The 18287-nt window shown below is 41.7% G+C and overlaps 1 protein-coding gene across 2 annotated transcripts in view; it reads right to left on the bottom strand.

The window, feature by feature from the left end:
- The window catches only part of CLIC4 (chloride intracellular channel 4), a 33186-nt gene extending 15991 nt beyond the window's left edge, over window positions 1-17195 (bottom strand). Inside the window, exons 1-2 of one of the 2 annotated variants that reach the window (XM_040587885.1) lie at window positions 17034-17121; window positions 13707-13898 (exon numbers count right to left, since the gene is read on the bottom strand). Coding sequence is in view for 1 of the 2 variants with exons in the window: in XM_040587884.1 (XP_040443818.1) it covers window positions 17034-17105 (72 nt within the window). In the remaining variant the exon portion in view is untranslated. Of the gene's footprint in view, window positions 1-13706; window positions 13899-17033 lie in introns of both variants that reach the window. The other variant, XM_040587884.1, reaches the window with a different exon arrangement.
- Window positions 17196-18287: the final 1092 nt, after the last annotated feature.

The raw sequence follows: 18287 nt of genomic DNA, 5'->3' as shown, positions 1-18287 counted from the left end.
AACCTTTATTAGTGTCATTAACAAAGATCCGAAAGAAAAAAGAAGTTGTCTTTCTGCCATGAATTTCAAAATGCAACCTCTGTCCTTGGAAAGGAACGTAAAACTTGCAGTGGATTAATGATACTAGATTGACTTAAAAACTGACATGTGACTTCTCAAGTGGTCAGGAGACTAAATTCTAAAAGCAGCTATAAAAAGGATAAAACAGTCAGTTTGGTTACTCTAGGCATTGTTATTTATACTAGCTCAGTCCACAATTTTCTATTGTGCTGTAAGGATTCTAGCTACTATATGGATTGATGTGTTCCTACCTCACAAGATGCTCACATAAGGAAAGACTTCACTCTGCAGTCTATTCCCAATAGCTGTATGCTTTTATGGATGTTAATATTTAACTGCAATGCCATCCCTCCAGATAGCAATGTATATTTTAGAATTTTCCACTATAGTTACATCACTGTGTTTACACTGGAACAAACATTTCCTGCAGGTAAATTATGCCAATGTAGATTTATAGTCATCTATCTACTTTTTCTTTTGGTTTGGTGGTTGGTTGGGTTTTTTTTTACTACATGCAAGATCTTACCGACCTTTGAAAAAACAATATTGAAAAAAACAACACTTCATTCCATCTAAGGAAAATACGTTTTGTACTGCCTGGGCTAATTCACACTCTGAAGCGGAAACAATTCTTTGATTCAGAACTGACCTCAGTCTTCAAGTTTTATGGCAACTTCAACAATGCTACTTAAACCAAAGCACATGAGTTACAGCGCAGTAATGGCACAGGCATGCATGTCCCCATTCAGTTAAGCTTTACCTCACTTCCTCGGATGGAAAAGCTCCCACACATTTACTATGACGTAAGAGGAAGAATGTGGGCATTCGCCAAAGTGCAACACCCTAAGAGCAGAAAGCCCTGAGGCACCTCACTGGTACTGTTCACACTGCTGTTCTCCAGCGACTCTGGAGCTGCCGCCGGCTGGCACACTCAGCAGGTCCTCAGCCTGTTTGCTCGCACAAGCCATGCTTCCAGGAGTCAGTACATGACCTAATCAGCTCTCCTCTCTCTTCACCTTTTATTTAGCACATCTGACCGCAAAACCAGGGGCCAGAGCTGAAGCCATATGACATACATTGCCAGAGATCTCATCTGATACAGACTAAGGAAACCTTTAAATAGAAAAAAATAAAGGCATGTAATCATAATAAATAATATAAATAAATAATAAATAATAAAGAAAGAATCATTGGGATGTAACTGCCTGCCAAACGTACAGATGATCCTCAGCACCAAATGAAGTCCAGAGGCTTAGCTTCAGTACCATAACATCAACAAACATAATGGAGACATTGCCTGAGGGGAATATTAAGTTAGATAAGACCTAGTCAGCTCCACTAATTTCAAGCCAATATTTGAAAATGCATGAATAGTGTCCTAATGTAAAATAGGCATGCATCTGGAAGACAACTAGTTCTTACAAGTCGCTGTTCCTTTGTGAGTTGTGAATTAAAAAATTCACTGCAGAGGGCTGATCAAGAGCTTTTAATATCTATGATCCATCACCAGATACAGAAAGTAAGACATTACTCAGAAGCAGAGAACCAAAATACTTTCTGTGATAGCATCAGATGAAAAAGCAAAATGGTTCCCCTATGCACAAAATAAACTCTTTGCAGACAGAACCAAATATGAAGATTTGTTATTACAAAACTTCAGGGTTCTTCCTGAACTCAGGAGTTAGTTATAACATCAAGGCTGCCCAGGTTTTGCCACCTGTCAATGTGATAGGGAAAAGTAGTGACCCTTCACCAGCAAAGTTCCAAGGGCACAGGAAAAAAAAAATTAATGTTAATGACAGATGTTAAACATGTTTATATCAGACAGACTTCCCGGGATCCATCAACTGCAACAACAATACAGTTTGAAAGAAAGTTAGGGTATTGGATTAAACCACACGCCTTCTTTCATACAATATAATTCCACCATGAAGCTTTATTATTTCTAGTGGAAGGTTTTAAAATTGCCACTGAAATAAACCAAAATCAAATTCAGAAGGCAGTTTTGTTTATTCTAATTAAAAAAAAATAATCTTAGCCCATCAGGAACCCAAGGCAAAGCTACTTTTACATCACAGAACTGAATGAAAAATTGTTTAAAATTTAAGGTGTAGCACCAAACTGTGGCTTTCATTAAGGTCCGTTTACCTAAGCCAAAACCAAAGTGATCAATGAGGGCCAAAAAAGGTCAAATGCATTTACACTGTAATGCCAAGTGGTACCAAAACTTTGCTTCTCTCCCAACGCAAGCGTAACATTCAAAATGAGCAAACAACAAAACAGATCTGCTTTTGTTTAAGCAAGACAGGCTTTTTGGATTATTTGAATCAGAAAAACAAGGATCACAGTCCATTAATATAAAGTGTTCCGAACAAAACCTAATGCATTTTCAAAGCTGCAGTGAACAGCTAAACTGAGCCTAGACTTTTATGTCTACATTCAAACATTTGTCCCACTTCTGCTCCAAAAAATCCCAAGTTATTCTGAGCACATACTGGAAAAGGAATGCGGTCAGAATGCCAAGAAACTTTTGGCTTTAGTGCTTTTGAGCCAAGGAATTCTGCTATGTAACTGTTTGCCCGAGAGGCCCGTTTTCTATCTTCTTCTATTTGATGCACCAAAAGCTAAAGCACTGATCTGTTACAACCCATCATCAAGAACAACACATTATTCTTCTTCAATCACATCAGGATTTTTTTCAGAGGGAGACGAGTCTGGTGGATGTTCCTGCAAGAGTCAGTTTTGAGACCAGTTTTCTCTACTGGAATACAGCTGTGCTGACAGTAAACTGTAAACCTTTAAATATTACAAGAATATTCTGAAATTCTGTATGACTTAGTCATGCAGGGAGGTAATCATGTAGCAGCGTTGCTTAAGCCCACTATTAGAAGCCAGAAACCTGTCATTGCTTTGTCTTTGAATTCAGGCCATAATATTCCAGGTGATCTTCAGTGTCTAATCCTCATCACCATCAGAGTAAAGAAAATATTAAATGTTGACTTCTCTATACTAACATCAACCTAGATTATCTGTCAATTTAACAAGATTATACTCATTCTATACCAAGAAACTTGGAGGTTTTATTTCAATTTTTTTCTAAAACCAGTCTAAAAATCTTTATTCCTAAATAATGCCAACCTTCCAACAATTAGGGCCAATTTTCAGTTCTCACTACCAAATCAAGTTAGCGTTATCCGCTTGAAGTACATAAAGTACATGAAGAACATGTATGATTATGTTCTTGAGTACATCTGTTTCACTGAATTCCAGGTTTTCACTTGTATGGATTGGGACCAAACAGAAAAAAAGTGCACCACCACACACAGCAAGGGAAGCTGGTATTTTTCATTTGTATTTTGCTTGTGTTACACTGACTGAGAACTAGCTCTGAAGAGCCTGGCTTTCATTTACCACCAGGGAAAGCACCCTGGCAAACACAGTGTTTAACTTGACCGTGACCCATGGCCAACACTTGCTATGCTAAAGACACCACCAAGTAGTCTGAAAAACTAACAGCTGCCATAAAGGATTTATCAAAGCAAGAAAAAAACTAAAGATATCCAGTTGCCTTGAACAAAGTTGTGTTACCCTCCACAAACTGACTGCAATTAAAAAAACTTCTGCGGCAAAACAGACCTTGTTAATTTTAAGATGTGGCACAGAGAAACATCAGGGCATACATACACCGTAGCACTCACCCTACAGTATTTTATGAAAACCAAACAGGGCTACTTTTTAAAGAAAACCAAGTAAGAAAGGGTCAAATAAGAATGAAAGTTACAAGGCAGTAAAACAAGTAAGTATGCTCATGGAGAAGTCAACCTGGTTTATCATAAGTAAAACTTACTGGCAACTCCTAATGCCAAGTAGCTCAGCCCAAGCAAGAGTGCCAGCTACTTAGTGGGGGGGGGGGGGGAAAAAAAGAAAGAAAAAAAAAATCTACTTATCCCACTGTCTGGAAGACTGAGCTTAGTTGATCCAGCCAGTGCGGAAACCACCTCCTCCCTTTCTCTTCCCCTGAAGCAGTGATTTCATTCAAATGAGATTGTTTTTCCCAAAAAACCAGGAGAGTATATGTAATCATACATCTATTTAAGTGGCTAAACAAGCTAAGGGAAGAAAAAAGAAATCCACTTGAATTGTGAAATGTTTGCCTTTACAGCTGCATAAAAATTAACTTGACTCCTCACACAAGAACCTGCCTGTATTTACTTTATCAAGGTAGTCCTGATGTTTACTGAAAGACTAATAAGAATAACAGACAAGCAAAGAAACTTAAAGGACACAAAGCCCTTATTATATAGCATAGATCTCAAAGACTCAAGAATAAAAAAGAATGCTAGAAAATTTTGGACCCAAAGGCCTGCAAAAATTGTTTCAAACAGCAACCAGTTAGAAGGAGCACACTACTATTTTCCCAAACTGGATCAAATGACTGCAGAAATAATAGCAAAAGTCAAAGTGCATCTGATGAGAAATATAATACAGTTCAGTCTCTGCCTACATAAATAAAACAAAAGGGCAGAACATTGGAAGACCATTTCCTGATTTATCCAAAACTATCAAGGGAATCTCTCCCAGGTTTGGCATATCGGAACTGGAAAAAACAAAGTTTGGATGAAGAGGGGAAAAATGCATTTTAGAAGTATCTATTCAAAGTTATGAATTCCCTTCAAAGTTAACTACTGGAGCTATTTGATTACACCACAAAGAAAGTCCCTGCTCCCCTGTGTAAGATACCTGCAATCTGCAAAGTCTAGAAGACTAATGTTCCAACAAACCGGTTGGGGGGGGGAAATCAGAAAGTGTGTTCAAATTTTGACTACACAATCTTGAAATATATCTCAGTTCTCACAAAAAAAAATCTGCTGGGAAAACTACATGATGCAAACTACATGATGCATAACCATTACTCCAAAACAGCAGATAACAATCACTCTTGCATGTTGCATGAACAGTAAGACCATTCAAATTAAAAAAAAAAAAAAAGAGTAAATTAATAATAATCCTACATGGATTACTGTTTTGAGAGGAAACTGTTTAAGGTAAACAAACTGATCCAAGTGAAAAACATGCAGCAATGCAAAACTCCTGAGATGAAAGAATACAGAAAGCAGTGGTTTAATGTTCCACACATGAATACTGAAAATGGTCTGGTAGTATCAGCCTAAATCCTTGCAGTGTCTGCTCAGACCTTTATCTTGCCAAGCTGAATAAACAGAATTCCATCCTGTTTACTGAGCAGTGTTTTCAGATAAGATGTAAAGAATTACATCCATGAAAGGACTATAGCAGTATTGATATAACACCAGGCAAACGCCTCCTCTGCATGGTGCCACTATACCGATTGGTTTGTATTTCTGTTCAGGCTGTAGATGGATGAGCTTCAGGGGTGTTATACGTAATCACTCTGCAAGTCAAAGCATATCTTCAAGGGTCCCCAATGTCTCAAAAGAAAAAAAATGAAGCATCATTCAAAAGAAGACAACAGGTGACAAGGTAGCAAGTTGCAGAGACCAGGACTGGAAAAGCGTTGCCTGCAATACACAGTGTTCAGCTCATTCTCACCCCTTCAGGTTTGTTAGTTTGAGAAGGGAGTTGGTTTGTGGTTATATGGGAGGAGCAGGTCAGAGAGCAAGCTAGAGTCAAGCCCTGAACTCCAATGCTAACTAAATCTGGTTCAACCAGGTTTAATCTGAGGGATGACAAGACAAGGAGGACACTTCTGCTTGTCATTTCACCTTTCCTCTCACCTCTCCGGAACAGTGGATAGCCAGTGCCCCAACTTACATGTGAAAGCTTTTGTTTCTGTGTGGTGGGTGTCCTCGTGCCACTAGGCAGACCAAAACTTAACAGGACATTTCAACACACACAAGTGGCACATTATAATAAATGAGTCTGGTATTGCTGACAGCCTCAAGATGTTCCCTGCCACAATAAGCAAAAGACAGGGAAGGTCAGGACTAGGGGGAAGAAAAAAAAAACCAAACCAAACACCACAGAAAGACAATTTCATCCTGGAAAAGATTCAGAATACCAGAAGGACCTTCAAACCATGTTTCAATATAGATCAAACATTTTATTGCTGATACCGGAAACCTGCAGTTAGGGGCAGCAGCAGGCACTGCTTGTGACATACATAACTTGAAACACTCACTTTCATTTTCTTAATAGCACTGAAACTAAGCAGGTAAATCTTACTCTAACCTTAAAACTGAAATACTGCCTACAGGTACTTACACATGCTGCTTTGAGATAATTTTCTTTCCAATTCATCTATTCTGGTAAGTATAAAAAAAAAAAAAAAAAAAAAAAAAGAGTACTGACAAAAAGATGCTAAAATAGAAAATGAAAGAACAGAACTAGAAGGATAGGCAAACTAACAAAGCTGAACAAAATCTTAGCCTATTATTCAAACACATCAACAGCTATGCCAGCACAGACCCAACAACAACATTGGACAACGCCTTCCAGCATGTCTGTTCCCTTCTCCCACCAGACATACCAATGAGCTTCAAGCAATGAATGCTTCATAAACATTGCAAAGACATCTGCTTGCTTTAATAATCAGCCAGCGAGAGCTGCTATCACCACATCCAGGTGAAAGATGAATGAAAAAGGCCTGGAAACCACCTACTACACACACCTTGCCTAACAGGATGTCACTAGCCCACAGCCATGCAGACAGATCCACATCCAAGAACTGTGATGGGTTGGGACCACCTCATGAAGGGGAAAAAAAATCCACACAAAAGAGGATAGAATAAAGAAGAATTTAACTGCTTCCCCAACATAGTACTGCTAGGCTCAAAGACTACTTCTGTCTTGACCTCATCTTTATATTAGAATTCACATTTGGCAAAGCTGTTCAATATCTAACATACCATTACAGTTCCTTCCATTCCAAGTGCTCATTACAGCTGACATCTGTCATGCTTATGAACCAATTCTCCCTCTCTTTTAAAAGCTTTTCTTAATAGATAAAAAAACCTGTTCCACTTTTGAAGGTCCATGTCAACATCTTAAAAGAAAGAGGAACAAAGGCAGCTGGTTTCTTCAGTGTCAGGGCACAGGGTCTCGTGTATTCCAGCTGATACCACAGCATAGCTTTTTAACAAAGCTCACATGTATTTTGAAACCTATCCTGCTCATTTACTGCTAATAAGTTGAAAAGTCACTAAAGACTCACTCTAAGAACAGAGTAAGCTTGTAGCAACCGTTAAGATTTATTAACACTATTAAATGTCTCCAACAAGCAAGCTAACTCCTGCAATTCTTTCACAATGTTAAGATTCTAAATAAAACATCTAACATCATTCTCATCACCTCAAACATCAGTGGTTTGGCACCTTGTACAACTATTACTCCAAACTCACTTTTGTTCCTCGTGTTGTGTGTTGCCAGTAGATGAGCCTATAGCATCACAGACAGTGCAAAAGGGCACCACCTCTGCATCATGCCTTTTCTATGTAATCCTGTTTTCTGTTATCATTATTAACTAAACTCCACCATAAGTTTCCCCAGTACCTTTTCAAATGCGTTTGAACTCGGAAGGTAACTTTTTTCACAATGGAAGTGACAAAATAAGCAAATCCCTCATTATGTGCTACCTAAAAATAAGAAAATATCTTTCAGGAGAAGAGTGTACATTCATTTCCAAACTGAAGACAGCTGACCTCAGGAAGCTCCAAATCAAGCTTACAGCACCTGCATCACAGTCTTACCTTTATATGAACCGCAATGATTAGTGTAAACCTTTATTTGACCTTTATGAGGGAACTTTAAAAAGCTTGGTAACACTGTATCAAGTCAGAAAAACTCTCAAATCACATCCACAGCACATTCCCCAATTTTACTTTTGTACAACAATACAGGTAATCATTGCTACCCTAAATAGCTAGTCCTTTAAGAAAAACATAGAAAAAATAGAAAACAAAAAGCATAAGGCCAGTGCTCATACCTGGAATTCATCACAAAAAGCCTAAGCCGATTAATCTATATTTTTATAAGCTGATTGACATCCACCACACCCAGGGAAAAAGCAACCTTAGTTACCCCTGCCTCCTAACAAGCTATACCATCTTCGCCCAATGTGTCATCAATCCAACTTCCACATCAGCTGAAATTCCGGTAAACTCAAAAAGCTCAAGAAAATTAACTGAACACCCTGCATTTACTTGAGATGTGGCTATTAAACCAAGGAAAGGAATGCTTACCAGCCCATTCAAGTAGCCTCTTCAGTCATTACCTTTCTGATAGGCCACCACTGTGTTAAGACATTTGACTGTAATAACAACTGCCCATTTTAGGATGATGCTATTTTTAGCCCTGTGATGCTATTCCTAACAAAATAATTAGCAGACTTGTCTTGTATACTTTCCTGCAACAAATGCTTACTGCTACCCAATTGTCACTATAAAGCTTTTGGAAACAGTTATGGGATATTCATGATATATTAAAGTGACATCACAATTCAGTAGAAATTAATTAAGCACTTCAGTTCTTTGGAGAAAAGAAATTATCCCATGTTCATCCTTTGGGAGAATCAGATGAAGAATCAGAATCAAAACCTGAATTAAATACTAACCACCGTTTTCTTCAGTGAAGAAATTAGCTTAACAATATGAATACAAAAACTTGGGATTATTGTGGACAGCCACACACATGACCACCTCCTAGCCTGACACAGGAAAATTAAATTATTCATTAACAGCAGAATCTGGCATTTCTTCCCTGCCATCCCTCTCACCTCAGTGGCAATACCTTTAACAAAGTGATCCAGCTGTAACAAATCTTGCCAAGATAAAAGAGCCAAACTGACTAAAATTTGCTGTTTATCAGCTCAACGCATTCTTGCAATATTCTAGAAGGAAACTGTAAGCAGGCAATTAAATATACAGCACAAAGGATTTATTTTACAGGGCTTGAAACTTGCCTTTGGGTACCTAGCATATAAACTTGGAATTGGCATTGTATATGACAATGATTCTCTTGCCCCACACATTAAATTTGTTAACAAAGTACACTGCGTGCTTTGGCTACAGCCCGAGACACCTATTTCCAACACCAGAACCACCCCCAAATAACGAAATAAAAATTGTAGGAAACAACTGCAAGCCTTGTCACTGGGGCTCAGAAGACCAAGTAAAATTTATCTTTGGCATTTAAGAATTCTTCAAATAAACCTCTATGCATGAATCACTTCTGTGGGACAGAAAAACAAGTAACTGTTTATGGTATTTTATAACCCAACTTACAGACCTAAGATGAGCAATGGGTTCAACATTAGCAGAGAGGAATGATGAAGAGCTGCTTCAACCTCACCCTGTGCACTGCTCCTTCTCCAGCCCATGTGAGATGCCTAAATGACTTTCCCGTCAAAATGCTAGCCCAAAAGCAATAATCTGGGAGCTTCAGAATTCTCATACAATAAGGAATACAGCTAAAACCACAACTGCTTCCGAATCAGGATGTAAACAGCAACATCCACAGAAGAACGTGCCAATGAACAAAGAAATTGCTCAAATTATCAAAACTCACTGAGACTGCGCTGCAGTTCTGAACCTGTTTCCCCCTGCTAACAGCATATTCCAAAGCTCTAGCAAGGAAAACATTTATTTTACACCGAAACCAGCATTGGGGTTTTTATTTTAGAGCAGCTAGAGAACAAAGGTTTCAAGGAAGGCCTGCCCTCTGTTGCTTCTGGTTGCAATACAAGCAATGTGCAACTCTGTTACTAAAAGGCACCTACATGACTGCATTCTGTGTCCCTTGGGAGATGGTATCCACCTTCTTCAGCTGCAGAGCAGAGCTTCCTCCTTCGGGAAGTTTTGCCTTATCTCATCAAGCTCCAGTACAGCATGTCTCAGTAGGGTGGCTAACACATCACTTCGGAAGGCTACAGAAATACACTTATGCTTGCTTTGATGTTATTTTTAGACAGAATCACGTAAAGAACTATTTCCTTCATTTAAGAAAAGCAGCTCTCCAAAATACAGATCATCAAACTCTAGCCAAAATTGTCAGGCGTTAACAGAGCCAAAAAACTCTGAAGCCGATCCAGTAGCACTGGCTGATCTCATTAGCTCTTCTCATGAAAATACACAGATATGACTTCACTCCTGGATTACACTCCTATATTTAGTTTATACCTAATATGGACATTCAGTGTACAGAACTAAGTCATTTCCTTTCCTCTTGTAAAGTTCCTTGCCCTTTGTCTAGCCAACAATACAAGGAATAAGTCTGAACTCTCAGAGAACTCCCGCACACAAAGACATTTGTAATCAATAGCAGTTTAGCTTATGTTTTTCACTTCAGCATAAACAAACACAGCATTCAGAGCCCTAAAAATCAGACTGTCCCACAAATGCCTGTTTAACCTGAATTAAAAAAAAACACCTCAAAACAAGTTTAAAAACAGTAACTATTACCTTTTCTAGCAAAAAAATATTCTACACAGAGGACTTAAAGCTCTTGAAGTCAAAGCTCTATTTAAACTTGTATCAAGGCAACATAATGATTTGGGGGCTGGGTTTTTTAACTGTTCAAATGTTCACTAATTCTTAATACAAAAAAACAAGCAGAGTCAGTACCCGAAGAGTGAAACTATATAATCTCAAAGTGAAGAATATGAAAGAAAAGAATAAAAACAAAACAAAAACCATCAACAACAACTTGATTAGCACTGTAAGTTGTTTGTTAACAGTTTATTTACAAAGAACTTTGAAGATAAAAATCAAATTAGATGGATAAAAGTACAGGTGTAAAATATTCTCCCATGGACAGTCAACTTGCAAGCAACCACCACTTTAGTTAAAGTTTGTTGTCTTAGAAAAAGTTGTAGATACTTATGAGCACACAAAACCACCTCACTTTCTCCCACTGTCCAGTAAGGTTTTGTAGAATTGCCCTGCTCAGTTGATTATCAGCTGCAGTGCAAAAGAGAGCATCTATCAAAAACAAAAATTAAAAAAGACAACGAATCCAATTACTGTCAAGTACAGTTATCCAGTCTCAAAAGAAGTTCTTGTGGATTCTTAAGTGGTATGTCCAGCCCAGCCAGAACTCAGAATTGATGTATGCAACGTTACAAAAGTGCATAGACCTTGTGTTAGTCACATCACAGTAAATGTCTCATTTAAAAGATAATCTGAACATGCCTACACTGGTGAGAAAACAGCAGCAGCCCAGGGCTTTCTTTGTCCCTTTTAACTAGCATATACTTTTAAAACTCAAACTTGCAACCTCAGAGTACATAAGTCATTTTCCAAAGTACACAGATTACTATTTAGCTAGAAGTTCAATGAATTCCCCTACTAGATTCTTCCAAACACAGATTTTGTAGGGGACGACATCCCTTCAAAAACCGAAAAGCTCAGCTACAGAACCAACTACTTCTCTGCTCACCCTACTCACATTAAGAGACAGACAGTAATACTCCTCAAATAAAGAACTCTCTTTCCTCACTGTTTCCTTCCACAAGATGAGGTTAGGATAACCAGTGAAAGACTAGACAGTGACACTGAGTCACTTCAGGCTGTGAGGGCAATGATTACTAACTTCTTATGATGCTAATACTGTCACAGTGCTGCCCACTGAAAGATTATCAGACCCTCCCACGCACTTCCCAACCGTGGTACTGAGTTTACATCAATATTCCTCATATCTACATGTTAGTTCTCAGCAATCAACTATCTTTATGTATAGACATAAAGATATGTATGTATTCTCATTCTCTTCAAATACTTTCACAAGAACTTTGGTGTTAAGTATGCTCTTCCCTGCTTCCGTGATTCCCTCACTGCACATGCACACAATCACAGACTGATGTACAAAAGCATCAGCAACAAGACTCAGACTGCTCAGATCCTTGATGTGCATTTACCCTGACTTTTGATCAGTTCCAGGCCCTGAAGTTTGTCCCACAACATGTGCTCTGATACACAGGCTTCTCTTTCCCCTTCAAGCCTCGAATGCACAGCCTGAGACATCTCCCATCTGGGAAAACTGAGGACAGATTTGTCTTTTATAGCAGTATTTGTGCTTGAAGAACACACCTATGGCATACAGCACTTGTATGCACCTCTGAGCAAATGACTCGGAAGCACCACTGCAGACGGCCATACAATCCCAGCCGGCAGATCAGCAGGCTATGAAGGGCAACGAGTTGAAATTCAGGAACTCGGCCAGTTCTCAGACCACTTTGTGGGGAAAGGAGGAAAACTGTTAGACAAGTTAAACAAGTGTCAGACATATTTCAACTGCAAAGTAGAACATGAGCTCTCTTGATCGTCTAACTGAGCTGTCTAGATGTTAATCATTGGAAAGGGGAGGATAGATGCCAGTGAATAAAACCACTACTCTTGAAGTGTAGTCAGAAACAATTTTTGACTCAAGAAAAGCTAACTCATCTGTATAATCCCTTTGAAAATGATTGCTAGTTTTTAGCTTACTTTCCAATGTTTTGCACTTGAGACCATCTCTGTATTTTTAAACAGTATTGTACCAAGTGCACCAGTTGCTGTATTAGCAATCAGATTCAAATCAAAAAGCCAAGGATATTTCTGGCTATGAGAACTTTCCCAACCAGAATTTAAAGGAATATGGTTTGCAGGCCAAAGAAGGAAGAGGCCCAATTTGTAACAACTAAGCACAGGATATATAAGACGACCGTTACGTCTCAAGTTTATAAAGGGATCCTTTATAATACTTCAGTATTTGCTCACAAGAAATAAGCCACGCATGAAATTTTGCTGTCTAACCTAAATCATATCAAAGGTGGACTGAGAAAGTTCTCAGGTGTTGAGGTTAGTGCATCAAAACCTCCAAATGATGATCTGGTATGTAAGGAGGAGAGTTATCTAACAAGATTATCAAGTGACAAGCCTGCCCCCAACAAGACTGTCTCTGAGAAGCAATGTTGCATGTCTCTAGTCCTGATATTTCCTTATAGTGATGTTCCTTTTATTTTTGCAGCAATATTGCAGGTGTGTGTGTGTGTGTCCCCAAAAAACCCAACACCAATCAACACCAATGGCAACAAACAAGATCAAGATCATGGAAATGTTTGTTATAAACCAATGTACAGCAGCTATACTACTCCAGAACGACACATGAGACCTTACATAAGGATAAGCACAGGCAGTGAGCAACTGCAAGACAAAGGCAGACCTGAACGCATGCAGTTCAGACAAATCACACTCCTCTCACCCAGCCCTGAGCTAGCACCACGTCTGCTGCTAGTGATGCAGACACTCATCTCCTTCCTGCCATGGGCTACAATACTTAACTGAAGAAAACAGATCTGGATCCTGGAAGACATACAGTTCACCTGCCAGATTTGTTTAATTCAGAGATACAAAAATGTAGACAAGCTTCTGTTACAACTGTTGGGAGCAGCTTAGCATAGGGTATTTATTAAATGTGAAATCACAGCTTTTTTTCTACTGACAGTACAATTCACAGGTAAACAGATAGCAGATACTATCTGATTCTCAAAACAGGTGCCTAATTTCGCAATGACGTCTTATTTCAAAGCTGCCAGAAATCCAAGGTTTAATTAATTTGCAAGTATACACATGTTACACAGTCGAAGAAGAGAGCAGCACCTTCCTTAACGGTTACCTACATCTACTATAACCCACCTCATGCCAGCAGATACAGGACTAAGAATTTCTTGTTTGTTGAGTTTGTTGTTTTTTCCTTTAACACCAAACTTCTTGATTATCCATGTCTTCACCTTGCTATTACAAGAAGAATGCAATCACCAGCTGCCCTCTCGAACATCGAGGGCTGAGCTCTGAGCAGCTTCCATCCCCGTCTCCTCTGCACACTGCCTTAAAGAAACGGCACAAGTAGTTTTGTAAGCTCTGCCCTGTGTTTTCCACAGATGAGTGGTTCTATTTGACCAAGTCAGTCCACCATGCTTTTTATTTATAATAAAAATCCACACACGATCAACTAAATTGCAGCTATTACAAGTGGCCTATACGAGTTGCATTCAGATCACAATGCTCGGGTTTCTGCCTGTGTTTTCATTACAACAGAGTCTTCACTACTCTAAAATGCCACTAGGGCATAAAAAAATACTCTTGTTAGACAATGGAAGCGGGCCTCCCTCATTAATAAAACATGTGAACATACGAGGAAACTAAATGAAATCAGATACATCACTACTTTCTCCTAATCAGCTCTGAAAGACTTGAAAAATATTTACAGTTAGTTTAAAAGAGACCGCAGGCAGCCCACCGGCGCTGTAATGAAAAAGCTGCTGAAGCCACCCATTATGTGAGACCAAGAAATAGATTATTCACCTCAGTTTCAGCACTGTAACCCATTTTCTTACCTAAGCATCCTAGATCTGCACATACGCTGTCACAGACTATGACAAGTTACAGCAGACTGATACACTGTCTCCTTGGATAAATCAAACCAATTTGCTGGTGACAAAAAGCCCTATATAGTTATTCATAACTGGAACCTAACCGTGTGTGCACTCCTCCCCACGCTGTGCCCATCCTATTTTGTTACTGATCACAATTTAATAAGATTCAAACCCAACATTTTGGGCAGGAAGCCAAAGGGTTTCTCCTGCTTCACAAGTTTTTCTCAAGCTTTAATCCATACCTTTGTTTCATCTTAGTCTGGCTGCTACAATCCTTTGTACACAGGTCATACAGTTACCGCCCTTCAGCCGCAGGCATTTGGCAGAGATTTCTTTTTTGGTCAAGAAGTCTTTCCACTACCTCTGCCTTAAGAGCTTCGGTGACTAACAGTGCACAGGTAGAACCAAGACCCCAAATACTGTTTGAAAAGTGATCAGCTACATTGCAAAATACTCTTAACATTCACTCAATAACTTCAGTCTTGTTCTAGATTGCACCCATAACCAGGCGAAAACCGTGCAACACAAAAGCAGGCACTAAGCTTCCCATTTATAGGGCCGGAGGGGGACCTAAATCAAAATCTAATGCTCTTTTAGCCAGACACTATTAGTTATATTGAATAACCATAAACATTCTGCTTGCATTTTATGAGGTGACCATCTTAATGACGCAGGACAAGACTTCTATTAGCTTTACAAAAACACTGTTCCGATTATACTTAACAGCTTCAATAAACTGTGGGACAGGCAGCAGCACCCAGATAAAACAACTATTTTGGTCTGTCTGCCAGGGTGGAGGGTGTTCTTCTTCCACAGGATTTTCCAGGGAAATAACTTTTACTTGAAGATCATGAAGTCAGACAAGAATAACTTCTTTTGTAACCTGAACTTTATCCTAAAGGCAGACAGTATAGAGCTTGCAGCAGCTATTTGTAACACTGGGAAAAGGCTTCCTTGAGGGAGATACTACTGACTGATTAATCCCGAATATAGCCTCTTAAATCCATGCCAATAAAGAAGTTTCAACTGAGAGGGATGGAAAAATTCCCTGCTGTTCCCCTTTCACAGAGTCTCACATCTTTGTTGGTCCAACACAGATTTAATCACAACCAATACATCTTTCTCACAACTAATTTTACACCTTCTTCCACACTACACCTCATACATGAAATATCCTCACTAGGCTTATTATTCCCCCTGCTCCCAAATCCTTCTGCCATCAATCACTGCTCTCATTTGTTTAAAAATGAGAAAAATCAGCCAATGAACTTTAGGACAGAGGAAGATGAGTTGTCATGTTATATTAAAGAAGTACTGCTATAAATAATTCAAAGTAATCTGTAGTTTAATTGCTGTACTACTAAGTTCTAACCTCTACAGGAAGAACCTAAATATTCTGACTAAAATCAGGTCTGGAATCCTCCACTGCAATGCTTTCCCTGGGTCCCGTTACTGCCCCTCAATACTACTAAAAAGTCTGAAACGAGAAGTCGTCCAGTGTCTTTAGAGTATCGTTTAAGAAATAAAATCTATAGCTAATTTATCTTTAAAGCTCTACGTAGCCTGCTAGAAATTTTCATGTTTGTCATTGTGGCTTTCGCACTAAGCAAGTCCCAATATCTCAAATGAAGGCTTTTGTTATTTCTCACTGCAACCGAAAGAAACTTCATCTGAAGAATTAAAACACTTCTTTGCTACGGAGGCTTTCTTCAAAGTTAAGTTTGAGCACAGAAAGAAAAGATCAATGCCGTTTACTCTCTGCACTTCTGATATGAAGTAAAAGTAAGATGCTGCATCACCAGAGCCCTGGAGGATGCAAAATATTGCATCATACTGCAATATGCGAATGCAAAACATGTGGAGATACCATATGGTACCTTTGCCAGATAAGGGCCGGACAACACACGCTCATTCTTCTAGTTTGGCAGAAAAACTGGCGATGCGTTTACACGTTTGGTGCCTGACACAAAAGTAAGGACTCCTGCGTGAAAATTTAACTCGGATTTTTTATTACCTCGACACCCAACTCGGGCAGACAACGCAGAGCGCTGCACGGCAGGGGTGATGGATGGTGGTGCACCCAGCAAGTTACTCCTCTCTCCTACGGGTGCCCACACCCTTGCTCCGCGCCAGCTGCACCATTTGCTCTGGGGAAAAGAATTTTCCAGCAAACGCGGGGCCACTTTCCAGAAGGGACTTCTCTGCGGTTCGCCTTATCTCGGCCCTCCCCGCCCCGCCGAAGGGCCCTTTTGTGCGCGGTAGCCCCGCTCCGCCGGGGCGTCGCCGCCAGCCGGGCCCGCACCGCCCTGAGGGGAGCCCCGCGCCGCCGAGGGGCTGCGGGGCGGGGGGGGGAACGGCACGGAATCCGTGCCGTTCCCCCCCCCCCTGCCCCGCAGCCCCCCGGCGGCGCGGGGCTCCCCTCAGGGCGGCAGCCGATCGCTGAGGGAACATGGAGCCCCCGCGGGCGGGAAAGCGGTGAGGGGAGGGGGGGGGGGGGGGGGGGGGGAGGGGGCAACGGTCGGAGCGCGGGCACTGAGGGGAGCGGCGCCCAGACGGGACGGGAGCGGCCGGGACCCTCCCGCCTTACCTTCACAAACAGCTCAATAACCGGTTCCTTATCACCTTCCTTCAGCCCGTTGACCGGCACGGACAACGCCATGCTTCAGCCTCCGCCCGCCTTTCGCCTGGCCAGCCGGGACGGCGACGCCGCTCCGCTCGCCTCACCCGCCCTGCGCGCGACTGCGGCCCGCCCCGCCCCAGCGGCCCAGGCGCCCGCCGGGACCCGCGCTGAGGGGCGGGGCCGGACCGGGGGGCGGGGCCGGCGCTGAGGGGCCGCCGTTGCCATGGCGGGACCGCGGGGTGTGTGTGAGGCGGCGAGGCGGGGGGGGGGTGGATGTCACCCCGCCGGGACCCCTCCCGGCGCGAGGGGCCCGATCACCCACCGTCTGGGAGCGGCCTGCTGGGGGCCCGGCCCCGGTGGAGACCACAGGCCTGTGGGCGCTGCCAGGCCCAGGGAGAGGACCCGGGGGTCGCTCCCCCCCCCCCCCGCCCACCTCGGCCGCCATCGCCTCGGCGGCGGGGCCTGCAGCCCGCCTCGCCTGAGGGGAACGGCAGCCAGAGCAGAAACTTTCCCCTCACGGCCACAGCGCCGGCTTCTGCGCCAGCCCGGCCAGAAACACCGTCAATCCTGACTGAGGGGGGGAAAAAAAATCTATTTCAAGAGGCAGGGAGGAGTGTTTCCAGCCTAGTTTCTCCCTCGCTATTAAGGTCAGAGACTGAGGAGCCGGACAGAAAAATGCGCAAGGAGAATTGGGCAAAACATCGGAAGGAAATGAAACGGTTTTGCCCTTTTTCCAGTCTTTTCACCAAAATAGCACCACAGCCTGCGATCACATTTTCCCCATGCGCCTTCACGTCCCAGCCGTTGTGAACAGAGCGGCTTTTATCCTCCGGCAGCAGCTGCCCTCCCCCCCAGTCCTTCCTTTTTTTGGGAGCTCAGACTCTTTTTATTTTTAATAGTCTGAGCTGAGCTGCACCTGAACGTCTCGGCTGAGCTGTTCCCAGGGTAGGATGCGCTGGGGCTGTGGGATACCCTGGGGTGGCACTGAAGGACTTGGAGACGCAGCTCTCCGCCTGCGCCGCTTTAATGCTGTCTGTGACCTGGCGCTGGAACCAACCGCCCTGTAATTTGTACCCAAATGCCTCCATGCAGCCAGAAATGGCTCCGGATGAAATGGTTACCGACAGAGTATTCACCTCATATCTCTCCAGGCATTTCACTACCCTCAGTTCTGCATAACCGGATGTCTTTAAGCAAATTTCATCTTTGAATGCCCTTGAA

The sequence above is a fragment of the Falco naumanni genome, chromosome 3 (genome assembly GCF_017639655.2).
Source record: "Falco naumanni isolate bFalNau1 chromosome 3, bFalNau1.pat, whole genome shotgun sequence".
In the NCBI taxonomy this organism is placed as follows: domain Eukaryota; kingdom Metazoa; phylum Chordata; class Aves; order Falconiformes; family Falconidae; genus Falco; species Falco naumanni.
This window is presented reverse-complemented; position numbering and strand designations above follow the sequence as displayed.